A 25935-nucleotide genomic window follows, 5' to 3' on the forward strand; every position below is an offset into this window, starting at 1 on the left:
CAAGGGTAATTTTTACAGTATTTTTCCTTTTACTGCAGAGTCCCAAAATTTAAATTTTATTTTAATAAAAAGTTATCCCACATTGCAGTTATATATTTTTATATATAGTAAAGATATTAGAATTTGGAATTTCAGGAATGAAATATGCACAGCTGCATGTCCCTTAGAATAATGGCTTTTACATAAGGAGGTCGGTCCATCACTCCACGTAAAGCACTCAGGGTAACAATACTCAAGAGCTGGCCATCACAAACACACAGAACTGTTCACTCCTAACCCATGAGTTAAAGTATGCAATGTTGAGCATCTGGGGATTTCAGAAAAGCAGTCAGTATCTGATTTGGGTTTAGTAAAATGAGAAACACAGGATCGTGGCTGGTTGTGGTTTATAATCCTAAATTCACTGAAAAACAACAGTGCCACCTGCTGTCATTAAAGATAAAGCACCAAATGCTTTGAAAACCAACAGCTTTGAAAAGGAAGCACATCAGCGGAACACTGTCTACATGCATGGAATAAATACACAGAAAAGGTATAGTGTCTACATACTCAGAATAAATATTTTAGAGGATGAGACAGCTGAAAGTGAATTAATAGTAAAGATATTCATGTTTTCCTCCCTAATGACCAATTACATGAAAAATAAATACCTGATTATGTGAGATACAAATTAATATTAGGCTGCTGCTAATGGCATAAGTTAACCAGAAATAAATCTCTTCTAAATGTAGCCAAAATAAATTGTTTTGCAAATCTTCACTTAGAGCAATACTATAAACTTACAAGTAGGACCAATTATATCACTGAAAAAACAAAAGAAATAAAGTCAGTCAAAAGAAATCAGCCAACTGTGAGATTGTGCTGTTTTTTTTTTATTGTGTTTTCAATGGAGAAATACATCATCTGTTTACAAAATAGCTCTTGAAAAATACAAGGAGTACAGATACTATAAAACAAAGCAAACTCCAGTCATGAGACACTACATACATCATGCGAAAGCAACAGTCTGATCTCCAGGTTATGAAAACTAGAATTAAAAAGTCACTACACAGAAAAGGTCCAAGTTTCCAGCTTGGCAAAACTTGGGTGCAGTTACATGAAACGTTTAATAAACTGAATTTTTTTTCCCCAATGTGTAAACAAAATGACAAGACTAAATCTGTGCCTGGCAATTTCAATCTAACTCTGAAGCTACACAAAACACACAGACACCTTGTACACTTCACCTGTTAGTATGACCATCTTTTTTTCTTAGGTGGTGGGAGGAAGGGCAAGGTGACTGTGCAGAGCAAAGATGTGGGAAGTAGAAATACTGTATACTAGACATTATGAAGTATGGTGAAAAGAAAGCCTCAGTTAATGCATAGCCTAAGGGGGAAAAGACTACACTCCAACTTTGGAAAATTAATTTAGAAGGATAGGGGAAGAGTTTAAGTAATTGCAGTTGAACATGAAAAATACACATGTGATAGAATGGAGCACAATGAAGGATTCATAAAACATGCTCATCAGAAAAATCTGTTAGGTTTGCTTTGTCCAGATTAAGAAACAATAACTAAGTTTATCAACATCTGGCATCCCTCATACTTTGTAAAGATGGATGTTCTGCTGCTTAATTATGAGGAATTATTTTCTTTAAAGAAAGGAGTTCCTAATCTATCGACAGGGTAAAACAAAATGAAAAAGTAGAGAGCTGACTAGAAGTCAAGTGCTTGCTAGAAATGATTTTTAAAATGTTTCTACATGTAAAATTTACTGACAAATTTTGGTCAACCATCTAAAAATAAAAATCAGTTTAAAATTCTTGGAGAAAATGCCTTTTTGCCCACATTTAAAATTGAAAATCAACTTACTATAGACAGGAGTTCTGTGGAGTGTACAAAATTCCTCATAGTTAGAGATCAAATGGCCATCCAAGATAGATATCATGTTCCACAGGCATTACTTTTTTAGTCACCCTAAAGTTTCAGCCATGGGACCAAAATTTAGTGTTCACTGCCATGTGGCCACAGGGTCACTGGTTTCACATCATGGCTTAAGAAAATACTGGCATTTTGTGTTTTATGAAATAAGTCCTACCTTATGCATACAAGGAAAAAGGGAAAAAGAAGGGGGAGAGAGCAAAAAGCTTTGTTTGTTTCAAAGAGAAGAGATTGAAGGTAAAAGAATAGGGAGCTTTAATAAGCTCAAAGAAAAATATTTGCTGGCTGATCACTGATTTGTATGCACTCTAAAACAATTCTATAAATAAAACCAATATATCATTTCTTAATCACGACACCACCAAAACCAAGTATTTCCTAGTTACTCTTTCAATGTCAAATATACACCCTAGAGTTGACATTTCATTTTAAGGGTTACAGCTACCTCGTAAGGACTGAACTAGATGTACTCTTACCCTTCTCTGAAGTATAACAGTACACCACTGCACAATGGTATCCAATTTGAAAGACTAATGGGAAAGAAAATTCTTCAGGAAAAATTGAAAATCCATCAAGCTGAAAATCTAAAATTAGTTCTACTTTCTAATAAAAAAAAAATTACATAAAAGTGCATCATCAGAATAAGGAATTCTTATGCCAGTTTGTATTGCAAATTTTCCAAACAATGCATCAAACATAAACCCAATCCAGATGTCAATTATGGATACAAATATAGCTTGAGGTTTGTTTCTTTTTTTTAAAGGCAGTAATTTTTTGAAATAGTTAATGCAACTGTTGCTAACACAATAATAATAATAGTACTCCTGGCTTCACATACTAACCTGTAACCTGGACTTCCGGATCAAGTGCTGATTAGCCCAGTAAGGGAGGTCACAAAAAAACCTAAATCCATTTTTCAGTCATGTCTAGTCTTGTACCCTCCATTCTCCTTTTTTAGCATTTGAAGACAACAGGTTGAGTTGGCAGATATTGTTTATGGACCCCTGAGGTTGTTTTTACCGATTCAATCTCAGTTTTATTGAATTCTTGATAACAGGAATAGGATTTGCAGGGAGAGCAGGGATATCAGAAAGGTCTGTACTGGATGTCTTCTGAGAACAAAAGCAGAGAACACAATATTGTTCAGAGCACTGTAACTTACCAATGAGATTTACTTTCCACTGCTTTACTTTCTAAGAAATGGATAGGACCTTATCATAAGAAGAATTAAAAATTTAAAGAAAAACACTCTAAAATTTTATCAAAATGGAGTGCAAATAAACATAACTATTACTATAAAATGATCTGTTCTACACTTGCAGAAATTTTCATTTAATTAAAAATTGCAGGCATATGTTAGCAATATACAGAAAACTCCCAAGTAATTTCAAATACAGCTTTTATAAATACATTCCTCTAAGAAGTACCTATCATATAATTATTAAGTTCATGTTAAACTATATTTACTTGTAATAACACTAACAGCTGTACTATTAACTGGTATTGGAGCACCCCCATGTGGGAGACTACTCACAGTTCACCTCATACACGGAGACTACTCACAGTTCACCTCATACACAAGAGCAGCAGTTATCAGTAAACCTATTATCTCCTGACCCCGTAAATTCTAAAATTAAATCTACATACCTAAGAAATAATTTAATTATTCCAAATGTTGGGAAAGTTTTATTATTTAAAAAAACAGATTAAATCACAAACCTTCTTTAACATTCAAAAACAGAGAGATGAATTTTTATATGTTTTATTATGGAAAATTCCAAACATACACAAAAGTAGAGAGTATTATATAATGAATTTCCATGTATTCATTATCCAGCTTCATCAATTGTCAAATCAAAGCCAATCCACTGTCCTCCCACCTTCACTCCCATTTATTCTGAAGCAAATCCCAGAGATCCTCTCATCCCATCTTTTATCTCAAAACAATAAGGATTCTTTGTTAGACACAGCCACAATATTATAACCAACTCCCCGGAAATAAATATGCCCCTTATAAATCATCAAAAACAGGGATGTATTTTTTAAAATCAACATAATCATCCTTTAACTGTGTGATTTTTCTCTCAATGGCTCAAAGATTTTTTTCATTGGAAAGAAAATGCTACTTCCTCATAAAAATATCTAAAAGGCAAACACCCCTGGGTACTAATTACTACAGGGATGAACTCAGTAAGACAAAACCATGAAAATAGTCCCCTAGAGAGTAATGTGGCAAACCAAAAGACATGCAATCACAATTACAGGACAGTTTAAGTTTGATAAAAACAAATTTGTCCATGTATCAATATCAAGCACAACATTTCCTAATGTTGTTTTAGTTACTTCCCCGCCAAAATTTTTTATTAGATACAGCCTAGGGAAATAAAAGACATTCCAGAAAGTAAGCAAAGTATTTAAATCTTTAGGGACTATGCAGGTTAACAGCCACAAAAACACATTTTTAAATTATCACATTAAAATAACTCTGAACCACAAAGCAGCAAAACATCGCTCTATCAGTTCAGCAACATCACTCTGCAGCAGTGTGCTCTCAGTTATCTTGTAGAGGTTAACCAATTTAATGTCTATTTAAAGAAAATATTTACTTTGTGTCAGAGTTTGACCTAGACTTGGGAGTTCTATTCAATTTGAAAGGATTCAAGAAGGAAACAATTATTTCATAAACAAAATGAAGGCTCACAAATCAATGAAAAACGAGTCCAGGTGCCTATTACTGTACGCAAGGAACTGCTGCAGGCAGAATTTCCAGGGCAAATGAAAAATAATTTTAAAGAACTATGGGTTATATTAAATTAATAACTGAAAATCAGAGGTGAAAAGTGAGGCAGAAACACATTTTAAAAATAAAAAGATCAGGTGGCTGGCCCGGTGGTGCAAGCGGTTATGTGCGCACACTCCGCTGCCGCAGCCCGGGGTCCGCAGGTTGGGATCCCGGGCGTGCACTGACGCACCGCTTGTCAAGCCATGCTGTGGCGGTGTCCCATATAAAGTGGAGGAAGATGGGCACGGATGTTAGCTCAGGGCCAGTCTTCCTCAGCAAAAAAAAAGGAGGATTGGCAGATGTTAGCAGAGGGCCGATCTTCCTCACAATAAATAAATAAACAAACAAACAAATAAATAAAAATAAAAAGATCATATTAACCTTGAAATCCAGTGCTCTACCTTTAAACTACAATAAATACATTTATAGGCTAGCAAGTAATTACTTTCACAAAGATAATTTTAATAGTCTTCTGTATATGTTCATTTGAATTCATTATACCACACTAATCTCAACAACATTTATGAAGCACTCCTTGCTTTTTGCACTTAGTACCTGAGAGGCCAAGAGAGAAGCCGCTGTCTGGATAGTTTCTGATTGAGTTGTACTTGTCTCTGTATCAAGTTGTTCCTGTGAGACAAAGAGGAAGAGGGGGAGAGACTTAAAAAAGGATAAAAGAACATAACTGGGTTTGGTGGCTAACAAAGAAGATCAACTGGAAGACAGGAAGGATCAAGAGAAAGATGCAACTACATCATAAAATCATTCTTAAGCCTCACTGCTGGGTTTCACCATTTCAGATACACATAAATTTCTATTTCCCTACTTAAATCTTACAAGGCATGGTCAAAATATCTCATGACTTTCCAACTAGCTCCAACTTGGACATTTTAGGCAAACAATAATTAAAGACACACACAGGCACATCATGAAATGTTGCCCAGACAATAATTAACAGAATATAAACCCAAGCTCTTAGCTATGTGGAAAAAAGCAAAACCCATTCAGTATTATTAAATAAAATTACCCAGAAGCACAAAAATTGCTCCCACGCATTTAATTAAAAGTAGAAAATGTCTGTACATTTCTCCTTCCTTATGGTCTCCCTTCCCCTCAATAATCAATGCACTGACTCTACACTAAGTATAATCTGAAAATACAGGGTGAACCACTTTATTCCACTGCTCTAACTTTTTTAAAGCAGAGTACAAAAGAAAATAATGCATATATATATATATATATATACAGACACACACACAAACACAAATGAAAACAAACATAAAAATTTGCATTTCTATAAAACATATACAATAATAAAACAATGAAATACCAATTTTCTCCTATGAAATTAAGAAGAGTAAATAGGGTATAAGGAGGAGAAATGGAAGAAAGGCAGTCTTTCTGCAGCACAACTTGGCAATATGTATCACGTTTTAATAGTAAGCATACTATTTGCCTCAGTAATTCCTCTTTCATTAATTTATCCTAATGAAATAAACGTAAGTGGATGGCAAGTGTTTAGCTACAGTCAATACTACAGTAGGAAAGAGTTCACTTTCTCTTTTTAACAGAAACTATTGCTAACAATAGGGAGCTGGTTGAATAAAATATAGTAACAGCCTTAAGACAGCATTCTATGCAGCTATTAATATTCTGTAGTTTATATAATGACATGAATAATTTTTCTTGGTTTACAGAGTGAATAAAGATTTAAAAGCAAAAGGCACTGGTAGGTATACACACACAAAATCTATAAAGACACCAAAAGACTACTTGCTAAAATATCATACTTGGGAATCTGGATAATTTGGGGGAAGGAGGAAGATTTCCAATTTTTCTACAACAAGAGGGAAAAAGTTAAAAGCCTTCAGTACATTTCAATTTCTGAAGAAATGATGTTCAAAGTCTAATTCGGTTTGACTAAACCAATCTCTCCCACCCCAGCTACCTAGTTTCAAGCTCCATGTAGCCCAGGTTCTAGTCAGAACCTTCTGCCAAAAACTGGTTCTCTAAACATACCATACTCTCAACCCCAATAGTGAGATGACCTTCTCAGCTTGGACTGTCAAGAATTCTACACACCCTTCAAGGACCACCTTAAATACTACGCCTTCCTTCTATGAAGCCTTTCACTATTTCTGCAGCTAGAAATAACATCTCACTCCTCTTGCCCCTCACCACCCCCACCATCCTCAATTACTCTGATTTTCTTTGATAAATGTAATTAACTGCTTCTACCTCTTACCTTCTCTATTTAATTATAAGTTCTTTTAAAGGTATAGCACACGTTTCCCTCACCACTCTATTCTATCCAGCGTTCACCAGATTACCCTGCATCTAGTACGACCTCAAACATTTGAGAAATTCAATTTCAGCATTATAAATTAACATTAAAAAGGACAGACACTTCTCTAAAAACAATACTGAAAACAATCTAAAACCTATAGAACAAAGTACAGTACAATATTCTAGAGACATTTCTATCACATGTTCTGTACTCTTAATTGTGTATGTATTCCAAGGCTAAATTAGTATACCTTTGTTTCTGTTTTATCATGTCCACTCAAAGCAAGACAGTTAGCATCTTCACTTGTTTCATCCTGTTTTTAAAAAAAAAAGCTTTATTCTCTAAAATGAAAATTTAGATTATTTGCCAATCAATGCTGCAATTTATAAAAATTTTTAAAATTCTAAAATAATTTAACCTGTGAGGTCAAGTATGGCCTTAAAATAGATGACTGGTTCCCTTAAAAAAATTTTTTTTTCATATTAACACATTTAATCTGGCTTCAGTATCTACCAAAATTAAAATGAACATGAGGAAAACTGTTACTGTTGATCATCACCACCTAAAGTACATTCCCAAAACCACTAAGTTCATAAAATATTTTTTGTAAGGAAGAGAAAAAGAGTTCCTTGATCAAACAATTTAGGAACTTGGAATACTATCACCCAATTCTGGGAGATTATACAAACATTAGCACATAAAAGATTCTGAGAAGTTCTATGAAGAATATCTCTTTAACTTTCCCAAACTTAACCACAGAACCTCCCCACTTATTAGCAAGATCTATTAACACCCTGAAGAATAGGAGGTTTGAGGTCTTAAATTTTAAACTTATAATTTTATTCAAAACAAACAACTTGCTTTTGGTAAAGAGGGGAAAGGGGAAGCCAAAAACGGTTGTACTTTCCAATTCCTGCAGTGACTTGCAATAAACATCACCTTCTTAAGAAAAACAATTTTGACATCAATTTCTCCACTTTACTTACTATGCAAAACTAAAATTTAATTTTGAATGTGGCTTTAAAACAAGACAAAGAAACCACAGCCTAACTGACACAGTAGAAGAGATTTAATAGCAATATCAACCAATTCCAATACCTTATTTGTATCCTGCAAACATACAAACTTAAAAGATAGTATTTTATGTCAAAATAGGGCAAATTTCAATACTTACTGGATATATGACACTATGGAATTAGTTAATATTCGTAAATATACTGATATATATACACATACAAACATATATGGTGATAATATACTGTAGTTGTGTTTTTTAGAAATCCTTATCTTTAGATATACACTGAAATATTTATGATAATTAAACTGATATGCCTGAGATTTGCTTCATAACAATGGGGAAGGAAGTAGATGTGCAGATTAAACAAGGCTGGTCGTGAGTTGTTAACTACTGAAGCTAAGTTATGCGAACCTGACTGTTATAATTTTGTACGTGCCTGAAATTTTCCATAATCAAAAGTTTTTAAAATATATATATATAGCATCATTTAGCCATATAATCTAGGTGATAGGGCAAATTTTTTTTCTATTTTTATTTTACATCCCTACCTTTTATATATATTTGAAAAGCTTTAGCATATGATACAAACTAAGCAGAACTAAACTGCCTGACAAGACTAAAACCCTCATATCTATATACATCTTAGCATATTATGGAGTAGGACCAATTCTTTCTAGTTTGCTAAACTTTCTAATACCAAGTACTCATTAACAGAGAATAAAAGACCCAGGAGCTTCAAAATTAGGATATTTATAACAATCTTCTTCAACAACTTCAGCACTATGAGATTTAGACCTGGATTCTAATCCTGGCTCTGACTTTAACTAGCTTTATAAATGGGAAAGCCACTGAACTTCAAGTTCCTCTTCTGGGAAATGAGGAGATCAGCCTTTGAGATAACCTAAGATCGCATCTCTATCTTAAAATTCTGTTTTTGTTAGTCAACTCCACGGAGGTGCCATAAGCAAAAACCAAGACTGGGAGAAAATATATAGAACAAAAAATTGCAAGGAAAAAAAGGGAGAATTCTATATTTTAAAGGATACTTAAGAGACATCAATCAATTAAAAAAAATCAATGACACCATCAGGGACATCTGAGCACTGACTAGATATTTGATATTAAGAAACTGTTGATTTTTCTAGGTGGGTTAAGTTTATTTTTATGTTTTCTTTGTTGTAATCCTTATCTTTTACCTACAAGATTTTAAAAATACTAATGAAATGACACGATGTCTGGATTTTGCATCTAAATAATCCAAGTGTAAGGGGAAATGGAAAAGGCTGAAAGAATTAAGGGTATAGGGATTGGCCAAGTTCATCATACCTGAAGCTGCATGAGGTACATGGGTACACAAAACGGTTCTCTTTACTTGTGTATATATTTTAAATTTTCTGTACTAAGTTAAATTCTGTATTTCTATTGCCTCTCTAAACGAGACAGAAAATATGAGTTTTCTACCAAGGTAAGTGCACACGAAATTACAAACACTGTGCTGGTACACATTTAGTCAAAGCTCTCAGAGAGCCATTAAGGAATGAGACCATTAACATCAAGGAAACGGAATGACAGGTATCTAGAGTTACCCTTGCATGGACCTACTAAGGTAAAAAGAAATGTGAATTCTGAAATGCTCTGACCACTCCAAACAAGTATCAATAGACAGAATGTGGAATTACACCAAAACTAGGACATTCTTAGGTTGTTGCACAACAGAATCATGTAGCAATGGGGCTTTTGATAAAAGATTCCCAGGCCTGGAGAGTCTCTGATTCAGTGTATCTGGAGGAGGCCCTAAAACCTCTATTAAAAAACAAACAAACAAACCTGAAAAAGTAACTCTGATATACAACTGAGTTTGAACATCACTGCCTTAAAAGATAATTACACAGATACAGATAGGATTCCAGAATACATCTTGGAAGGTATGATATACTAAACCCACTTTTCATTCTCATTTAGCATCAACAGAGTGATAAAAATTCATGAAATTATTCATATTTAGTTAATAGTGACTATGTCCAAAAAATCTAAAACAAAAAGCTCTGGAATAAGCTAGGGAATAGAACACTTATAAAGACAATAATTTTTCACCATTAAAGATCAAAACATTCCATGAGAAACCTAGATTTTTTTTCACATTTTAAATAGACTTTGGTATAATAAGTCTCTAAATAACAAATTACTGGCCAAAAATCACAAGGAAATTGATGGTTTTGGACTGTCATCTCTGGGGCAATGGTGAATGTCTCACTAACAGGAAAACAACATGCGAGTGACTCCAGGGAACAATGAAATTGTGTAACAAGGCTATTGCCATTTTAAGACAGACACCAAAATCAATGTATGCTTTTAATGGTTTTCCTAAAACTACTTAAGGCTTTGACAAGGTACATCAGCCACTATAAAAAGTGAAAGTACTGCTAGAAAATGTCCTGAAGAGTTGGAGGAATAATCATTCAAGGTCCCAAAACTAATCTGGCTTTGCAACTTTGGTCAGTCATTAAATAAGAATTCCCTAAGAACCTCTCGTATTCAGTGACCCTGTAATACCAAGTACAGTGTAGGAACTCCAAAACTCCACTTAGATCAACTACATTTGCTCGATTTAGAAGCAAAAAACTGTGTCCAAAGGGGCTATCAAAGAATCAGTACACATAAAAGATATCATTATGAGAGAATAATAAATTAAGATGACATGTAAGTCCACGCTACATTGTAGACTAGACATGCTATTCGAGTTTAAATGAGAGGCCCGGCTTCATGGAAGAGGTAGACACTGAGAGGAGCAGGAATGGTGAAGAGAAGCTATGGCACGAAAGCACTACCTAAAAAGTTTCTAAAAGCTTTCCTCCTTGCTCCTGCTCAATTTTGGCTCACGAAAGGTTGTTCCACTGGATTTTAAAATATGCAAGCTGGTATTCCCATGATTAATATATAGATACCTCTTCTGTTTTGGTTTTCTTGGGACTCTCTTCCTTATGAGGTGAGGACGTCCTCTTGACTCCTACTATAGGATTAGGTATTTTTGTTGCTGCATTTCCTGAAGGTCTAGGTGGTGGGTTTACCAGACGTGTTGAAGAAACAACTCTGGAGACCGTAGGCTTTGGTGGTGGTGAAATGGCTGGTTGTGTGGCAGTTTGAGGAATGCTTTCACTGGATGTACCTAAGTAGTAAGTAAATGAATACAAAAAAATTAAATCATGTCAACATCAAGTTATAAGTAAAGCTTCATGTCTCTGAATTTTATCTCACTGGTAATTTTACATGCAAATAATAAAATGGCATCAAAAAAACTGAATTCAAACTACTTAATCAACAAATAAAGCCCTCTTTCAAAATGAAGGCTAAAACCAAATATAATGTACGTATTCTCAAACCCATCAAACCAATCTCCTTACCCCCTGAGCTTTCACTGGAATTTACTTGTGGCACAGAAACTTCAGTAGCCTGTATGTTGGTCACAGATGCTGCTGTTACAGCTGGAGCAGGACTGTTTCTGCTAAATAAAAGGAAAAAAAGGAAAAAAACTAAAAAAGCAGAATAAAATAAAATTCAGTAACAAAATTTAATATGTGCAGAAGTTATTTTCTAAAGTAAATGGTTCTTTAGCTTTACCTCTCATACATATACATCAGTAACTGACTTTATTTGATAAAATATAACCAACAATCAAAAGCACACGAACATTCTAAAGCAGTGCTGTCCAACAGAACTTTCTGTAACAACAGCCTCTATCTCTGCACGATCCAAAACAGTAGCCACTATACAGATATACAGCCACATCACATTTGAAACATGGCTAGTGAGAAACTGCATGTTCAATTTTATTTAATATTAAGTAAATTTACACTGCCACATGTGGCTAGTTTATGTGTAATGTGGTGTCACATTAGACAGAACAGTTCTAAAAAACCTGTTCTTATCTGATTTGGGGTATAAGAAAATCCTATCAAAAACTATGAACAAGAAAATGGTCTGTTGGGCCTGCCCCGTGGCTTAACGGTTAAGTGCGCGCGCTCCGCTGCTGGCGGCCCGGGGTTCGGATCCCGGGCGCGCACCGACGCACCACTTCTCCAGCCATGCTGAGGCCATGTCCCACATACAGCAACTAGAAGGATGTGCAGCTATGACATACAACTATCTGCTGGGGCTTTGGGAGAAAAATAAATAAATAAAATTATAAAAAAAAAAAAAAAGAAAATGGTCTGAGACATAGAAATAAGTTTCAGCACACAAAATCTAAGGGTTCATGAAACCCTAAAAGCCCATCCACAGTAGACCAGATAAACAACAAAGGCTCTCAAACCCCAATCCCTCCTTCTATGTTCTGGATCCCACTCCTTCCTGTCATCTCAGGAAACTCAAATCATCCTTCCTTTACTCTCCTATCCCTTCAACTTTTCTGTCTCAAATCCTATATATCTGCATTAAAATAATCTCATTTTTATTACCTCCTGAAAGAAAACAAAAGCAGAAAGTTCCCTGTGGTTCCTTTTTCTCCCTCAGCTATGGTTCACACTCTGCACTCTGCCATGACAAGGTGGGCAACACTAGAGAATTTAGATTTTTGGTGCCTACGTGACATTCTCATGCAACCACAGAGCAGTAAGCTTATTCAAGCTTTGGAGCTCACTGGGACACGGAAGTAAATGAAGTCAACAGAGCAGGTGTTAGAACACCCCCAAGGAGAATACAAGGATGGGAGAAAAGACTGAGAAGAAAGCCCTCAAGAGCACAAACATCTAATGATTAAACAGAAAAGGAGAGTCAGACAGAGAACAACCACAGATGCAGGAGAAAACCTGAAATAGCTAGCAAAGCAGCTAGTACATAATAAATAGTATTTGTTGAGCAAAAACACAATCATAAACTTAAAATCCAGAAGTCTTATTTACAGAAGTTAATATTACTTCAAGAAAATATACACAATGGAATACTGGAATACTACTCAGCCATAAGAAGTAACGAAATTCAGCCATTTGTGACAACACGGATGGACATTGAGGGTAATATGCTAAGCGAAATAAGTCAGAGGGAGAAGGTCAAATACTCTATGATCTCACTCATTAAGCAGAAGATAAAAACAACAAAAAACAAACACATAGACATAGAGATTGGATTGGTGGTTATCAAAGGGGAAGGGGGGAGGGAGGTGGGCAAAAGGGATGATTAGGCACATGTGTGTGGTGATGGATTGTAATTAGTCTTTGAGTGGAGAACATGATGTAATCTATGCAGAAATAGAAGTATAATGATGTACACCTGAAATTTATATAATGTTATAAACCAATATTACCACAATAAAAAATAAATTAAAAAAAACACAACCATATAAAATATAAATGGTCTAAAGATGTCAATTAAAAGATAAAAAAATAAAATATATAAAACAAAATTACTTCAAGAAACTACTATTAAAATTCTGAAATTACTTAGTATGTACACCTATTTTACATACGTGTGCATAAACTCAAAGTACACAAAGATTTCTACAAATCCTAAAATTCTTATTAAAATTTCTACTTCGCTCAAAAAAAAAAACCCCTTAAAAATAAAAATCTGGAATTAATGCTCTACAAACAGGGAACTGTTTTAAAACTACAAGATTTAGAGGCCATGTTCGTGCCTGACGTCTTCAGAATATGCATGATTAGCCTAAAAACATATCACACATTCAAAGTCCAAGAGAAGAAAACTGAACACACCCTCTGCAGCTTGGCATTTTCTATTTCATACTCATCCAAAGAATCATCTCAACCTGCACCTTCGCCGTGGTTAGACTTTAACTAACAATCCAATTTTTAAAACTGCTTTTTTAAAGACTGAAATATAACATACATTCATAAAAGTGCTTGAGTTTTAAGTATCAACTCAATAATTAACAAAGTGATCAATATAACCATCACAATTTAAAACATTAGCAGTACCCTGGAAGTCTAACATAAACAGCTCCCTTTGAAATATTGTAGTATACGTATGATTTCCTTCATTAAGTAGTAGATAACAACAATAAACAAACACATAGAGACAGAGATTGGATTGGTGGTTACCAGAGGGGAAGGGGAGAGGGAGGAGGGCAAAAGGGATAATTCGACACGTGTGTGGTGATGGGTTGTAATCAGTATTTGGGTGGTGAACATGATGTAACCTATGCAGAAATAGACGTATAATGATGTACACCTGAAATTTATACACTATAAACCAATGTTACTGCAATAAACAAAAAATTAAAAAAAAAAAAAAAAAAGGAAATATGGTAGTATATCCATTTAAAAAAAATTCTGGGGGCCGGCCCCGTGGCTTAGCGGTTAAGTGCGCACGCTCCGCTGCTGGTGGCCTGGGTTCGGATCCCAGGCACGCACCGACGCACCGCTTGTCAGGCCACGCTGTGGCGGTGTCCCATATAAAGTGGAAGAAGATTGGCATGGATGTTAGCTCAGGGCCAGTCTTCCTCAGCAAAAAGAGGAGGATTGGCATGGATGTTAGCTCACGGCTGATCTTCCTCACAGGAAAAAAAAAAAAGAAAGAAAAAAAAATTTTGCAAGGATATAGTATAAAGATTTATAGAAGTTAAATATAAATATGGCTTTTTGTGTTCTAACTTTTGCCACCATAGCCATGTATTTCTTTCATAGTAAAAACGTTTAGCTGCTTTAAATGTTTTTAAAGAGATACTTAATTCTTCAAAAAAAGTTACTTCCACATAAAACCTGGAAGATGACAGGAGGGTGCAAAAAGATCAGGCAAGGTTCTGCTCTGCTGTACAAAGGGTCACTGGGAGTTGAAATCAACTCAACGGCACTAACAACAAAACTAAAACCAGACCACAAAGATCTTCATCTTCCTTAGAAGATCCCTAATATTTTCATAGATATGTTCCCCTGCTACACAGGTATACGTAGCTCCAGGGCAGAAAGGTGCTTTTGTCCCTCTTGTCTGTTCTCCTCAGCACAGCACGCAGTTCTGTGTAGGCAGCAGGTATCTCAATGTATGAAACTGGAGGAGTTACAGCACTAACATTCACTCATATCTGAATCAAGACATATCTGTCCCCAAAAGAGAATACAAGTATGACACAGTAGGACAAAAATAAAAATTACTTTCCACCAAACTAGGAGTTAAAATGCTACTTTTTAAAAAATTAGAAGATGGAATAAAAATAATATTCTAAATAGAAGACTTCAACAACAGGAGAATATATCTACTGTGTTTAGTAAACGGCCGTTCCACTTCCATCCCCTCTTTTTCCTTACCCCTGAGAGCTGCCAGAACTGTTCAACGGACTGGTCTTCATAGCACTAGTAGGTGAAGGCACAGACATGCTGTTATCGCTGTCCATAGACAAGTCGAGGCTGCTGTCATTTAGAGGTGTCAATCTGACACCTTCTGTCGAATGCTGTAATTAATAAAATATTTAATGAAATATGTCTTTATTTTACCCAGATCTTTGAAACATGAACATCTTTTACTTGACTGATAAATGATTTCTACTAAAAAGTACAAATCAGTAAGTCTACGAAAATCAGAAGTATCATACTGCCTATGAAAGGCAAAGATTTGGGAGACACACACTTCCTGACTTTAAAGAGGCCTTCAACTTAACTACAGTTCTTTTGTGGGGAAAAAAGGAGAAAGGAATACTACATTAAACATACACACTGAATCTAAGACATAGTGCAAATTAAAAAGCACTGTAATATGAAAACACACGGATCTTAAATGAGAGGACTATAAATATACACACACATACATATTAGGAAAAAAGTCTTTTAATGATAAACACGACATTAACAACGATATCTCTGTCTAGTGGGATTAGAAGTAATTTTTTGTTTGTTTATAGATTTTTAATTATTCTACAATGAACATAAAAATCGTGGAATTTCAAAAAAATTATCAAGTAAGTACAATTTAGTGCCACTCCTAACTATTTATAAATAAATGAGCTTCTCTCAAAAGCAAGAGATTTCTAGTGCTGTAACTGCAACTTAGGATTTTAACAAGGTACATTTAATAATGTAAATTATCCTGTGAAAACAAAAGCAGAAAGAATTTTCTGGAAACTAACCCTAATATCCACATATAAATCCTAATGTTGGATCTGCTTCTAAAAAATCCAAGCACTCATAGTTACTTAATGTAGCAAAACTAAAACGAAGCTAAGAGAACTATGAATGGTTCTATGGGATGAAAGCTGGTTTGTAAAGTGACAAAGTTTCTGTTTCTGCAGTCAATGCTATTATAATATCAAACTGATTTCTTCAGTTTTTTTTTTTTTTTTTTTTTTTTGGTGAGGAAGATCAGCCCTGAGCTAACATCCATGCTAATCCTCCTCTTTTTGCTGAGGAAGACTGGCCCTGGGCTAGCGTCTGTGCCCATCTTCCTCCACTTTATATGGACGCCGCCACAGCATGGCTTGACAAGCAGTGCCTTGGTGTACACGCACTTAACCACTACGCCACGGGGCTGGTCCCTCTTCAGCTTTTCTTTTTTCAGAATACTCTTAGCCTCAGTGTTCACTTACCTAGAAACACTTTAATGGAAATAATTTGCATTTCTGACAAAAACTCATACTCCTTATGTGTGTGTGTGTGTGTGTGTGTGTGTGCATGTGCTCTCCAGTTCTTCAAATGACCAGATATTCTAATCTTTGATTTAGCACTATAGAGACACCACTGTATACACAAATCAGTACTGATAAAATGGGGAAGACGAGATTTGGCAGAAGGGAGATGAGAAAGTAATGCCACTTGCTTATGAAGTCAGTTGTTAAACAAATTCTAAACGAGCATCTTTCTTATGCAAAAACGCTACCAATCTCACTCTCCATCAGACGAGGATTTGTTCAGTAAGTAAATTATACTCAATTCTACATAGTTACCTGCCCAACCAGGGGATCAAACACCTTTGAGATAACAGGCCACTGTTGGGGATAATCTGTCAACATGAAGGTTTTTAACTAGTTAGTCTGAACACCAAACAGCATTAAGCTGCTTTGCTTTGCCTCTGTATCTGTACTAAGTTTGGCACAAGAGATTTCAAGGCCAAAAACTCATAAATAGTCTATTAGAACTTTCTAAGAAAAGATAAATAAAGACAGAACATACTACAGAGAGAAATAAACACACATATTTTGCATTCAAACTTAGATATAATTCACATCTCACACTACATGACCTTGGGCAAGTTTTTTATCTACTGTTTCTTCTGTAAGAAATAATACCTATGGGTTGCTGTATCATTAAATATAGAAAAACACTGGTTTAGTGCTTTGCAAATAGCAGTTAATAAAAGGAAGCTATTAATAAATGAGTCCTAAGAAAAGATTCATGGATCTAGATTTCTAGACACTTGTTACTTATAAAAACAAGGAAGTGTTATTTTACTAGAGGAAACTTAGAAATAATCTAAATGATATCAAATATAGGATAGATTTAATCATACTATAGCCATACAAAGAAATATTAAGCAGTCACTTAGAATTTGTAATGTAATGAAATTGGATAGATTGTCACAAGATAGTAAGCACCCAAAAAAGCAGGTCACAAAATGGGAAATATCATCAAAAACCTTTTAAAAACACATATTACATGTGGTTACATATGTGCAGTGAAGAGTCTGTGTAGAAATAAACTAAAATGTTAAGAGAAGCTATTACTGGGTGATGCGATTATAATTAAACTTGATTTGGTAAATACAATCTAGATACATACTACCTTAAGAAAAAGAATAAAACTAGAATTTACTTAAACTATATGCTAATTGTCCCGAATATCAATATTGCCAAGTAAATAGGAGTTTTAAAAGGTAATCTGAATCAAGAGTTCTGGAAATTCGAACTACCTCAGTTATAAATAGGTGTTTTAATAAAATAGAAATTGCTAAGTGTTAAAAAGAACATAGCAATCTACATTCGCTTCTGAAAATACATAAAATGTTTATATATTTTTATATGTCTTAAATACACATTTAATTATGGTTGCTTAAACCCATTAATACAACACCAAGGGACAATTAGAAGATAAATGTTTGACTTGACACTTTAGTATAAAAATATAACTAATCGATGGTAAATTTTATGTTATGTATATTTTATGACAAATAAATAAAATTGCTCGAGAAAAGAATAGTACATTTTTGTCACCTAGATTATTTAGTTAACTCATAAAACCATTAGGTTGAGAAAAGAATAACAAGTTAAGCCATATAAAAGCTTTAATGTAATATATTATTTTTAAAAGTGAAACATGCTTTTAAATACTGCATTTTAGGCAAAAAAAATAAAGTACCTAACTCCCAAGTTATGAATGATGATGATGGTGATAATAACAGAAACAAACATGAGCATTTACTATGTGCCAGGCACTAGTCTAAACCACCTTTTAGAGGTATCGACTAATTTTATCCTCACAAAATACTTAATGAGGTAGGTAGAAATATTATCCCTATTTCAGAGATAGGCAAACCAAGAACACGATGTTCGTTATATAACCTGCCCAAGTCTCACAGCTAGGAAGCAGTGGAACCTGAAATTGACCCAGGTAGTCTATTACAAAGTCCTTGCCCTTGACTTAGATGCTTTTGTACTATCATATGTTCTATGTTTTAAAAAAACAGAACATTATAAAGCTGAAGCCCTCTGTGTTTTAATTTTATTCCTCTATTCCCAATGCCAGCCCCAGAAAAGGAACCATCATCCCAAATGCAGGGGATATCATTCTCTAACATAGAATTTTATTTCATATTCTTTCTTAAATAATAGATTGTCTCACATTTTTTAAACGTAAATTTTATATGACAGTATCAAATGGTACATATGCATCTGTACCTTTTTAACTCAACATAGTAATATATGTAGCTCTAACTCCTTTATTTTCACTGCTCTGTGTAAGTATTCCATTATAGGAATAAGCCGTCTATTTTTGAAACCACGTAAAGTAGAAATGTAATGGTTATCTCTGATTAAATGTCCTCTGTAATATGTCCAAATAAGAAAACACGGCCACAAGTTATACAACAGGAAGCACTGACACCAGAACAACATATCACAAAACATTAACTCTGGTTACCTGTTAGTGATGTGTATACTCAATAACTTAATTTTTAAATAATATACATGTATAATTCTTACCAAAATAAATTTTCATAAGTCACACAATTTACTTTCTCCACTTACTATCTAATTTAATCTTGTTTGCTTTTTAAAAGAAAGGAAAAGAGATACTGATGTGGGATAGTAAATGGTAGGAAGAAGATTCTGGGAAGAGAATATAAGCACATATAAAACAAGGACGCGAAGCATCGCCACTAATCTTTCTGAAGCAAGTGTGTGCAAGAAAACTGATTGGGGCGAGGTTTCACACAACAGAGCTGCTCCATCTAACAGATTTTCTAAATGCTGTGATCTATTACAAATATGACTTATTAACTGAGCCTAAATTTTGAAATACCGATAGGCTGGATGCATAAAACATTATGTTAGTAACGTTTCTGTAAGTACTTTCTAAATTTACCTTTTTCTTTTTCTGAAGCACATGATTAGGTAGTAGTTGATGGAGCTGCTTTCTTTTTACATGCATTGCAGCGATTTTCATGTCCACCTCAAACATCTTGCTGTTTATTGCTTGCCTATAAACTACACAATGAGGAAATTGTTACAAGAAATAGCAACATTTTAATAAAGGCAGTTAAACTCACCCAGGAGAAGCTATTCTAAATAGGGATTCTTTTTCCATCAATACCGCATATCCGTAAAATTATCAGGTCAAAACCTATCTCTAATCTGACATAATTCATTGCCTGAGCAAACTCTAAGTCTCTTTTATTACAAGGTGTACATAATGAATAAAAGCAGAAAGTATATTAACTCTTCCAGTGTAACACTTAAAGTAATAAAGAGTAACTCTTTAAGATTACTCTTTAACAAGTAAAGAGTAACTCTTTAAGAAACAGCAGAGTTGGAGAAAAAGGGTTTCTTAAACCTGTACCCTTTTATGCTACCAGTATAATTTAAAATTCTAGCCCAAGTATGTAACAAATGTAGCTAAAGTCAAACGTATTAAACTATACCTAAATATACCTTTTCAAGAATCCGCAAGATAAAATTTTAAGACAAATAATAACAAAGTTTCTATTACAGAAATAACTCCAATTTAACAGAAGTCACAGGAACAAAAAGAAAATGCTAAAAATAAATCCAAATAATTTAGTTCCAGAGGGCCCCAAAACAGAAAAATTCATTCATTCTGTCATACACCAAATATTTATTGAGCACCTATACCGTATCACACTGTTCTAGACATGGGAGACAAAGCAGGGAATAACAGACCAAAAGAATTTCACAAGGTCTACTTTTCTGTTTTTTGGTGAGGAAGATCAGCCCTGAGCTAACATCTATGCCAATCCTCCTCTTTTTTTGCTGAGGAAGACTGGCCCTGAGCTAATATCTGTGCCCATCTTCCTCCACTTTATATGGGACGCCGCCACAGCATGGCCTGACAAGCGGTGCATCAGTGCGTGCCTGGGATCCAAACCCGGGCGGCCAGCAGCGGACCGCGTGCACTTAACTGCTACACCACGGGGCCGGCCCCTCCCAAAGTCTACATTTTAACAGGGATAATATAATAAACAGAAAAAAAATTAAGTAAAATGTATTTCACATCAGATGGTGGTAAGCGCTATGGAGAAAAATTGAGTAGGGAAGAAGATAGGAAGCTCAGCCTGGAAACTGAGATAACACGTGCGTGGAGACTTAAATGAAAGTGAGGAAGTGAGCTGAGAGTACCTGGTGGAATAGCATTCCAGGAAGAGCAAACATCAAGGACAAAATGTCCTGAGCAAACAGCATGCCTAGAATGTTTGAAGAACAACAAAAAGGCCACTGGGGAGGAGGGAAAGTAGAGATCCATAATCTCTTATCAGTAATTCTAAAATCCCAAAAACTCCCAACACAGTTGTTTTTCCTGAAATTGGCACCAAAACTCATCTGACAACAAACCCTGATCTGAACTATTTGTGGCTATTTGGCCTCTATCTCTGCTTAATGTGAGTATCAAACAGTTCTCTGCAGAAATGTTACTGTCTTTGACTACCAAATGCTGCTCCAGGCCCCAGTGGGAATATTACTTACTAACTTTATTACTTTTCTGGCCCCAAGACACATGGGTAAAGGATTCTGAACTTATAACAGAAAACGAGGTCAGAAACATAATGAGAAGGCCAGACCAGGTAAAGGATTGCAAACCAGAGTAAGGACTTGGACTTGTATTTTGAGTGAAATGGGTAGCCATTATTGGTTTTAAGCAGGCTAGACATCATTTGGCTTAATATCATTTTGGATGCTGACTGAAAATAGATGAAGGTGGGCAAGGGCAAAGCAGGGAAACTACAGCAATGGCAGTAATCCAACAGAGCAGTGATAAGTGGCTTGGACTAGGGTTAGAGCGGTAGAAACAGCAATAAGGAGCAGGAATCTCAATGTATTCTGAAAGTAGAGGCAAAAAGACTTGATAATAGATTAATATCAAGTACAGAAAAAAACAAGAATCAAGGAGGACTGCAAGATTTCTAGCTTGAACAACTACAAGGATATATTTGCCAACAACTGAGATAAAAAAAGATTTGAAGAGAAGTTGGAGGAGATTGGGGGTAAGAATTTGAGTTCTGAGCATGTTAAATTTGTTTTATTAGAAAATCCCACAAAGTATTCCATTAAAATGTTTCAAAATACAGGAGAACTAAATATTTCCTTTCCAAAATACCTAAAAGTTCCTTGAAAAGCTTGATGCCTCATTAGAACAATCTTTTATAAACAGCTCAACTTGGATGCAATGTACAAAACAAATTTTCCAAGTATCGTTACGTGATTTGTTAGTTCATAAATAGTTTAGGTTGACATCAGAATTTTTACTGTGGAAAAAAATCACTTCTGTGGTGTTCCGCAGGTAGAGTTATCATCCTCCAAATCACATCCTAAAAAATCTGTATGAGTGTTTTTGTTGTCACAATGATTAAGGGTTACTACTTGCTAGGGACACTAAATATCCTTCAACGTGGACAGTTCCTCAAAATGAAGAATGAACTGTCCAATGTCCTACTTAGATTCCTGAAGATGAAAAAACTACTTATCAATTATTTGAGCCAAGAACTCCACTCAATTTTACAAAAAACATCAAGTGTTTTTAATCTCAATTTTCTAGGAATGCAACTACCATGTATTATCAAGAGATCACCTTTTGTTTTATTTGCAACTTTTAACTTCTATCATGTCACCAGTGGCAATGACGCTAATAGTCTCTGAATCACAAAGATAACAGCTACATCAGTAGGAATTCACAGATGTCACACTGCTAGTGATTCTCCATGTAAGTACAACCACCTGACTACTTTTAAGTATGTCTTCTAGTCATTGTACCTGAGCATTTACATATTGAAATACATCTTTTTCTTTTATTTCTCCTTTACAGTTAGTGTATGATACTGACTTTTTAAAAAAGTGTACAATTTTTAAAAAAGTGTACAAATTTTTGTCTCCTCTTTTCCAAGGAGGCAAAAAAATTTTAATGTTAAATCTGAAATGTCCTCAGGGGAAAAACCCTTACTGTGGACAGGTGAAAATGACACACACTAACATTTTTTAAATGGAAGGAAAAGGAGAGATGTTTGAAAGAAAAAGAATTAGTCCCTAAAGAAGATGCACTTTCATCATTGTCCCTATGCATATTCACCATTCCCTTCAAAAGTTGTGCATCTATATATAGCCTCAGCTTCTGTCCTTAGTTAAACCATACTACTTGATATCTCAGCGTATGGGTCAATCTGAAATGTAGCTCTAATCATCCTATTCTCTACACATGAATTAACACGAGTCTACATTAGACATAGAGGTAAATTTCCTCAAGTCACTTGAAGTTTAGCTTCATAAATTTTTAAGGTTCAAGATTATTAAAGCAGTCAGACATAGACTGAAGTCTTTCAGACAATCAAATATTCAGGTGGTTTCTAATTTCATAAGTAATTGTGGACAAATCAAATTTAAAATGGTTCTACTTAAATTTAGGTCTATCACAATAGAAAAAAGTCATTTATATATTAGACATTACTGAAGCTAACAACTAATCCAAAAACATTAAGATTATTTTGATGATCATTGTTCAATATTCCCAAGTATTTTAACAGTTAATGCAAATATCACTATGGTATACACGAAGACAAATTCAAACATGCAAGTACATGTTTTGATTATACAAGTAGAAATATACCTGTATCTGTGAAAGACTGAATATCATAGGTGAGATCAACACTGAGATTTTCAGAGTTTTCTGTTTTCTTAAACACTAACCCAATCACCCACATCGTGCGAAATTCTTCCCTGCAAAGTAAGAAGAGTATTACTATAGTTTATCAGGATTTCACGAAAATATAGGTATCAAAGTGGTTAACAACCTGATATATGTGGAAAAACTTGGAATACAAATGTATAAGCAAACTAAGTTCTAAACCCAAACTCCATGAAAAATCAAAGTCCTCCTCCAACATCTGTCATCTATTTTCCTATTACTACATAAACAATCAGAGTTCTAGGACAAATATACTCTTATTATCTACGCACTGACAGCCAATGTTCTTAATGATGATCCTAAAGTACAAAAGGCACCGCAAACAAAGAAAAATTATGTTCAAACTAATGAAGGAAAAGGAGTAACACCTTTTACAGAAGTCTGAAACAAAAAAGACTATTCTAGATACAAAAATTTAACTAGAGCTTTATATTCCTTAAACTTGTAAAACTCAATTGAAAAGGTTGCATGAACAGATATTTGGCTACAGCATAACAGGAGCAAAGGGTGACTAAGCTACTTATCAACATTTAACCATACTACTAGATATATCTACTGAATGGATCATACAGTCTTTTGAATAATTTATACAGTCTTTGAATAATTAAGATTGCAGCAACAAAAAATTGTAAAAAGCTCAAATAACTCTTACATGACTGAAAAAGGAAATTTATATAAACTAAGAATAACAGTTATGCTATTATAGCACCATCTTAAACGATCATTCACCGATATTTTTCAATCTTTCCTTAATGCTACTTTGTTGTTTTTAAGGGTTTTTTTGGTGAGGAAGATTGACCCTGAGCTAACACCTGTTACCAATCTTCCTCTTTTTGCTTGAGGAAGACTGGCCCTGAGCTAACATCTGTGCCCATCTTCCTCTATTTTCTATGTGGGTCACCGCCACAGCATGGCTTGATGAGCGGTGTAGGTCCACGCCCAGGATCCGAACCCACAAACCCATGCCGATGAAGCAGAGTGTGCTGAACTTAACCACTATGCCACCAGGCTGGCCCCAATGCTACTTTATTTTTAAAGCTCATTACTAAAACTCCCCTCACCCTCCAAATGCAACAAAGTATCGGCAAAACAGAATCTCATATAAGTAATAACACAGCAACAAGAAAACCAGAAATTGACCTATAAAAACCCTTAAAAGGAGAAAGCGAGCCTGCTTTTAATATATCTTCTCAATGTTCCAGAATCCATCATAAACCATATTTTTGCAAGGTCAAACCAAAGTTATGTTCTCTTTTTTAAAAATTAAGATGAGAATCAAAGACTGATATTTGATATAGGAGCTATTCTGATAACCACTGTACTAAACAGAAGAGAAAAAAGGAATGTTAAGAAGTGCTAAAGGGCAGACCTGCAGGATTTGAACTCTAATTAGTTAACAAGCACCTCAACATTACAGACTATTATCAGAAAAAACTATTTCAGTGGTGATTTTTCTCAAGAAATAGTCTTTCTCTTCAGTATTTCTGATCAGGAAACCCTAAATTATAAATCTCAAATTGGTTTTGAGCCATATGTAATCAATAGCATAGTGACTCTAGTTATTAAAAATTGCCTATAAGAGCTTCTATGAGTACAAGTTGAAAAGGGGAAGAAAAAATTAGATTAAATTAGAAGATTGCTTACTTGTCAGGATTTTCTTTGGGTGCTGGAAATGACTGGGGATTCACATGAGCCAGTGTAATAAATTCATTCTTCTCCAAACTTCCAACCAGGATTCGGATTTTTGATTCCACCAAGCCCACCCTGAACAAATGTCACTTAGTATTAATGAAAATTCTGGTTAATTTTAAAAATAAAATAAAAAGCACAAAATCAAATGTTTACGTAAAGCAGTAATATGAAGATCATACTTAAACACACATGAGGGCAGTTCAACTCTCTGAACCTCCATAGATAAAACCAAGCCTTACGCTCTACCCAAAAATATTGAAGAAAAACTGAGGGAGAAGAGAATCAAGTCACATTTCAAAGGAGGAAGGTTACAAAAGACATCTTCACAAATATTTAAAGAAAAAAACAATCAGTAAGCTAAAACAAAGCACTTTAAATATAGTTAGAAAATGATACATGGATCTCTGTAAGGCAAACAAAAAAAAAAGTTATATATGGATCCCAAAATTCCTATACTTCTATTACAAGTAGTAAAGCTCCACTTATTTGAATAAAACCAAACCAGATATTTTAAAAACTTCCTCCCATCTCCTACTGTGTTCTGTGTCTATCTGACTCATTTTTAAGTTTGCTTTTTCTGTAAAGGCTAATCTTATACTCACCATTCTAGGCGTTGTTTTTCTGTTGGTGCACTTGCTAGAAGTACAATATAATGCCTTTGAAGATAAAGACAACATGCTATTTATTTTATTTAAGTGCTTTGTGCTGGATATTAATACCATAATGTAATAAGCTTTGTGACAGATCAGCATCAACTGAGCAGGGGGAATTGCAATTTCCACAGGCACATAAAATCATAAAAGCTAAATTCCACAGTTCCTAACTACTGGCAAGTTTAATTCTTCTGAAAAAGATAGTGATTTTATGAATAATTACCTACAAAGCAGCTTAAT

General features: G+C 34.6%; 1 protein-coding gene across 4 annotated transcripts in view; it reads right to left on the reverse strand.

Moving 5' to 3' along the window:
- Positions 1-851: 851 nt before the first annotated feature.
- The window catches only part of PAPOLA (poly(A) polymerase alpha), a 60581-nt gene continuing 35497 nt past the window's right edge, over positions 852-25935 (reverse strand). The window contains exons 13-22 of one of the 4 annotated variants that reach the window (XM_014790527.2): positions 25645-25698; positions 24995-25114; positions 23273-23382; positions 19526-19647; positions 15266-15408; positions 11411-11508; positions 10955-11175; positions 7242-7304; positions 5260-5334; positions 852-3034 (exon numbers count right to left, since the gene is read on the reverse strand). In XM_014790527.2, the coding sequence (XP_014646013.1) occupies positions 2939-3034; positions 5260-5334; positions 7242-7304; positions 10955-11175; positions 11411-11508; positions 15266-15408; positions 19526-19647; positions 23273-23382; positions 24995-25114; positions 25645-25698 (1102 nt within the window). In that variant the 3' untranslated portion in view covers positions 852-2938. Of the gene's footprint in view, positions 3035-5259; positions 5335-7241; positions 7305-10954; positions 11176-11410; positions 11512-15265; positions 15409-19525; positions 19648-23272; positions 23383-24994; positions 25115-25644; positions 25699-25935 lie in introns of all 4 variants that reach the window. The other 3 variants (XM_014790526.2, XM_087447976.1, XM_014790528.2) reach the window with 3 other exon arrangements.

Source organism: Ceratotherium simum, chromosome 24, assembly GCF_057802395.1.
Source record: "Ceratotherium simum simum isolate JZ-2026a chromosome 24, ASM5780239v1, whole genome shotgun sequence".
NCBI lineage: Eukaryota > Metazoa > Chordata > Mammalia > Perissodactyla > Rhinocerotidae > Ceratotherium > Ceratotherium simum.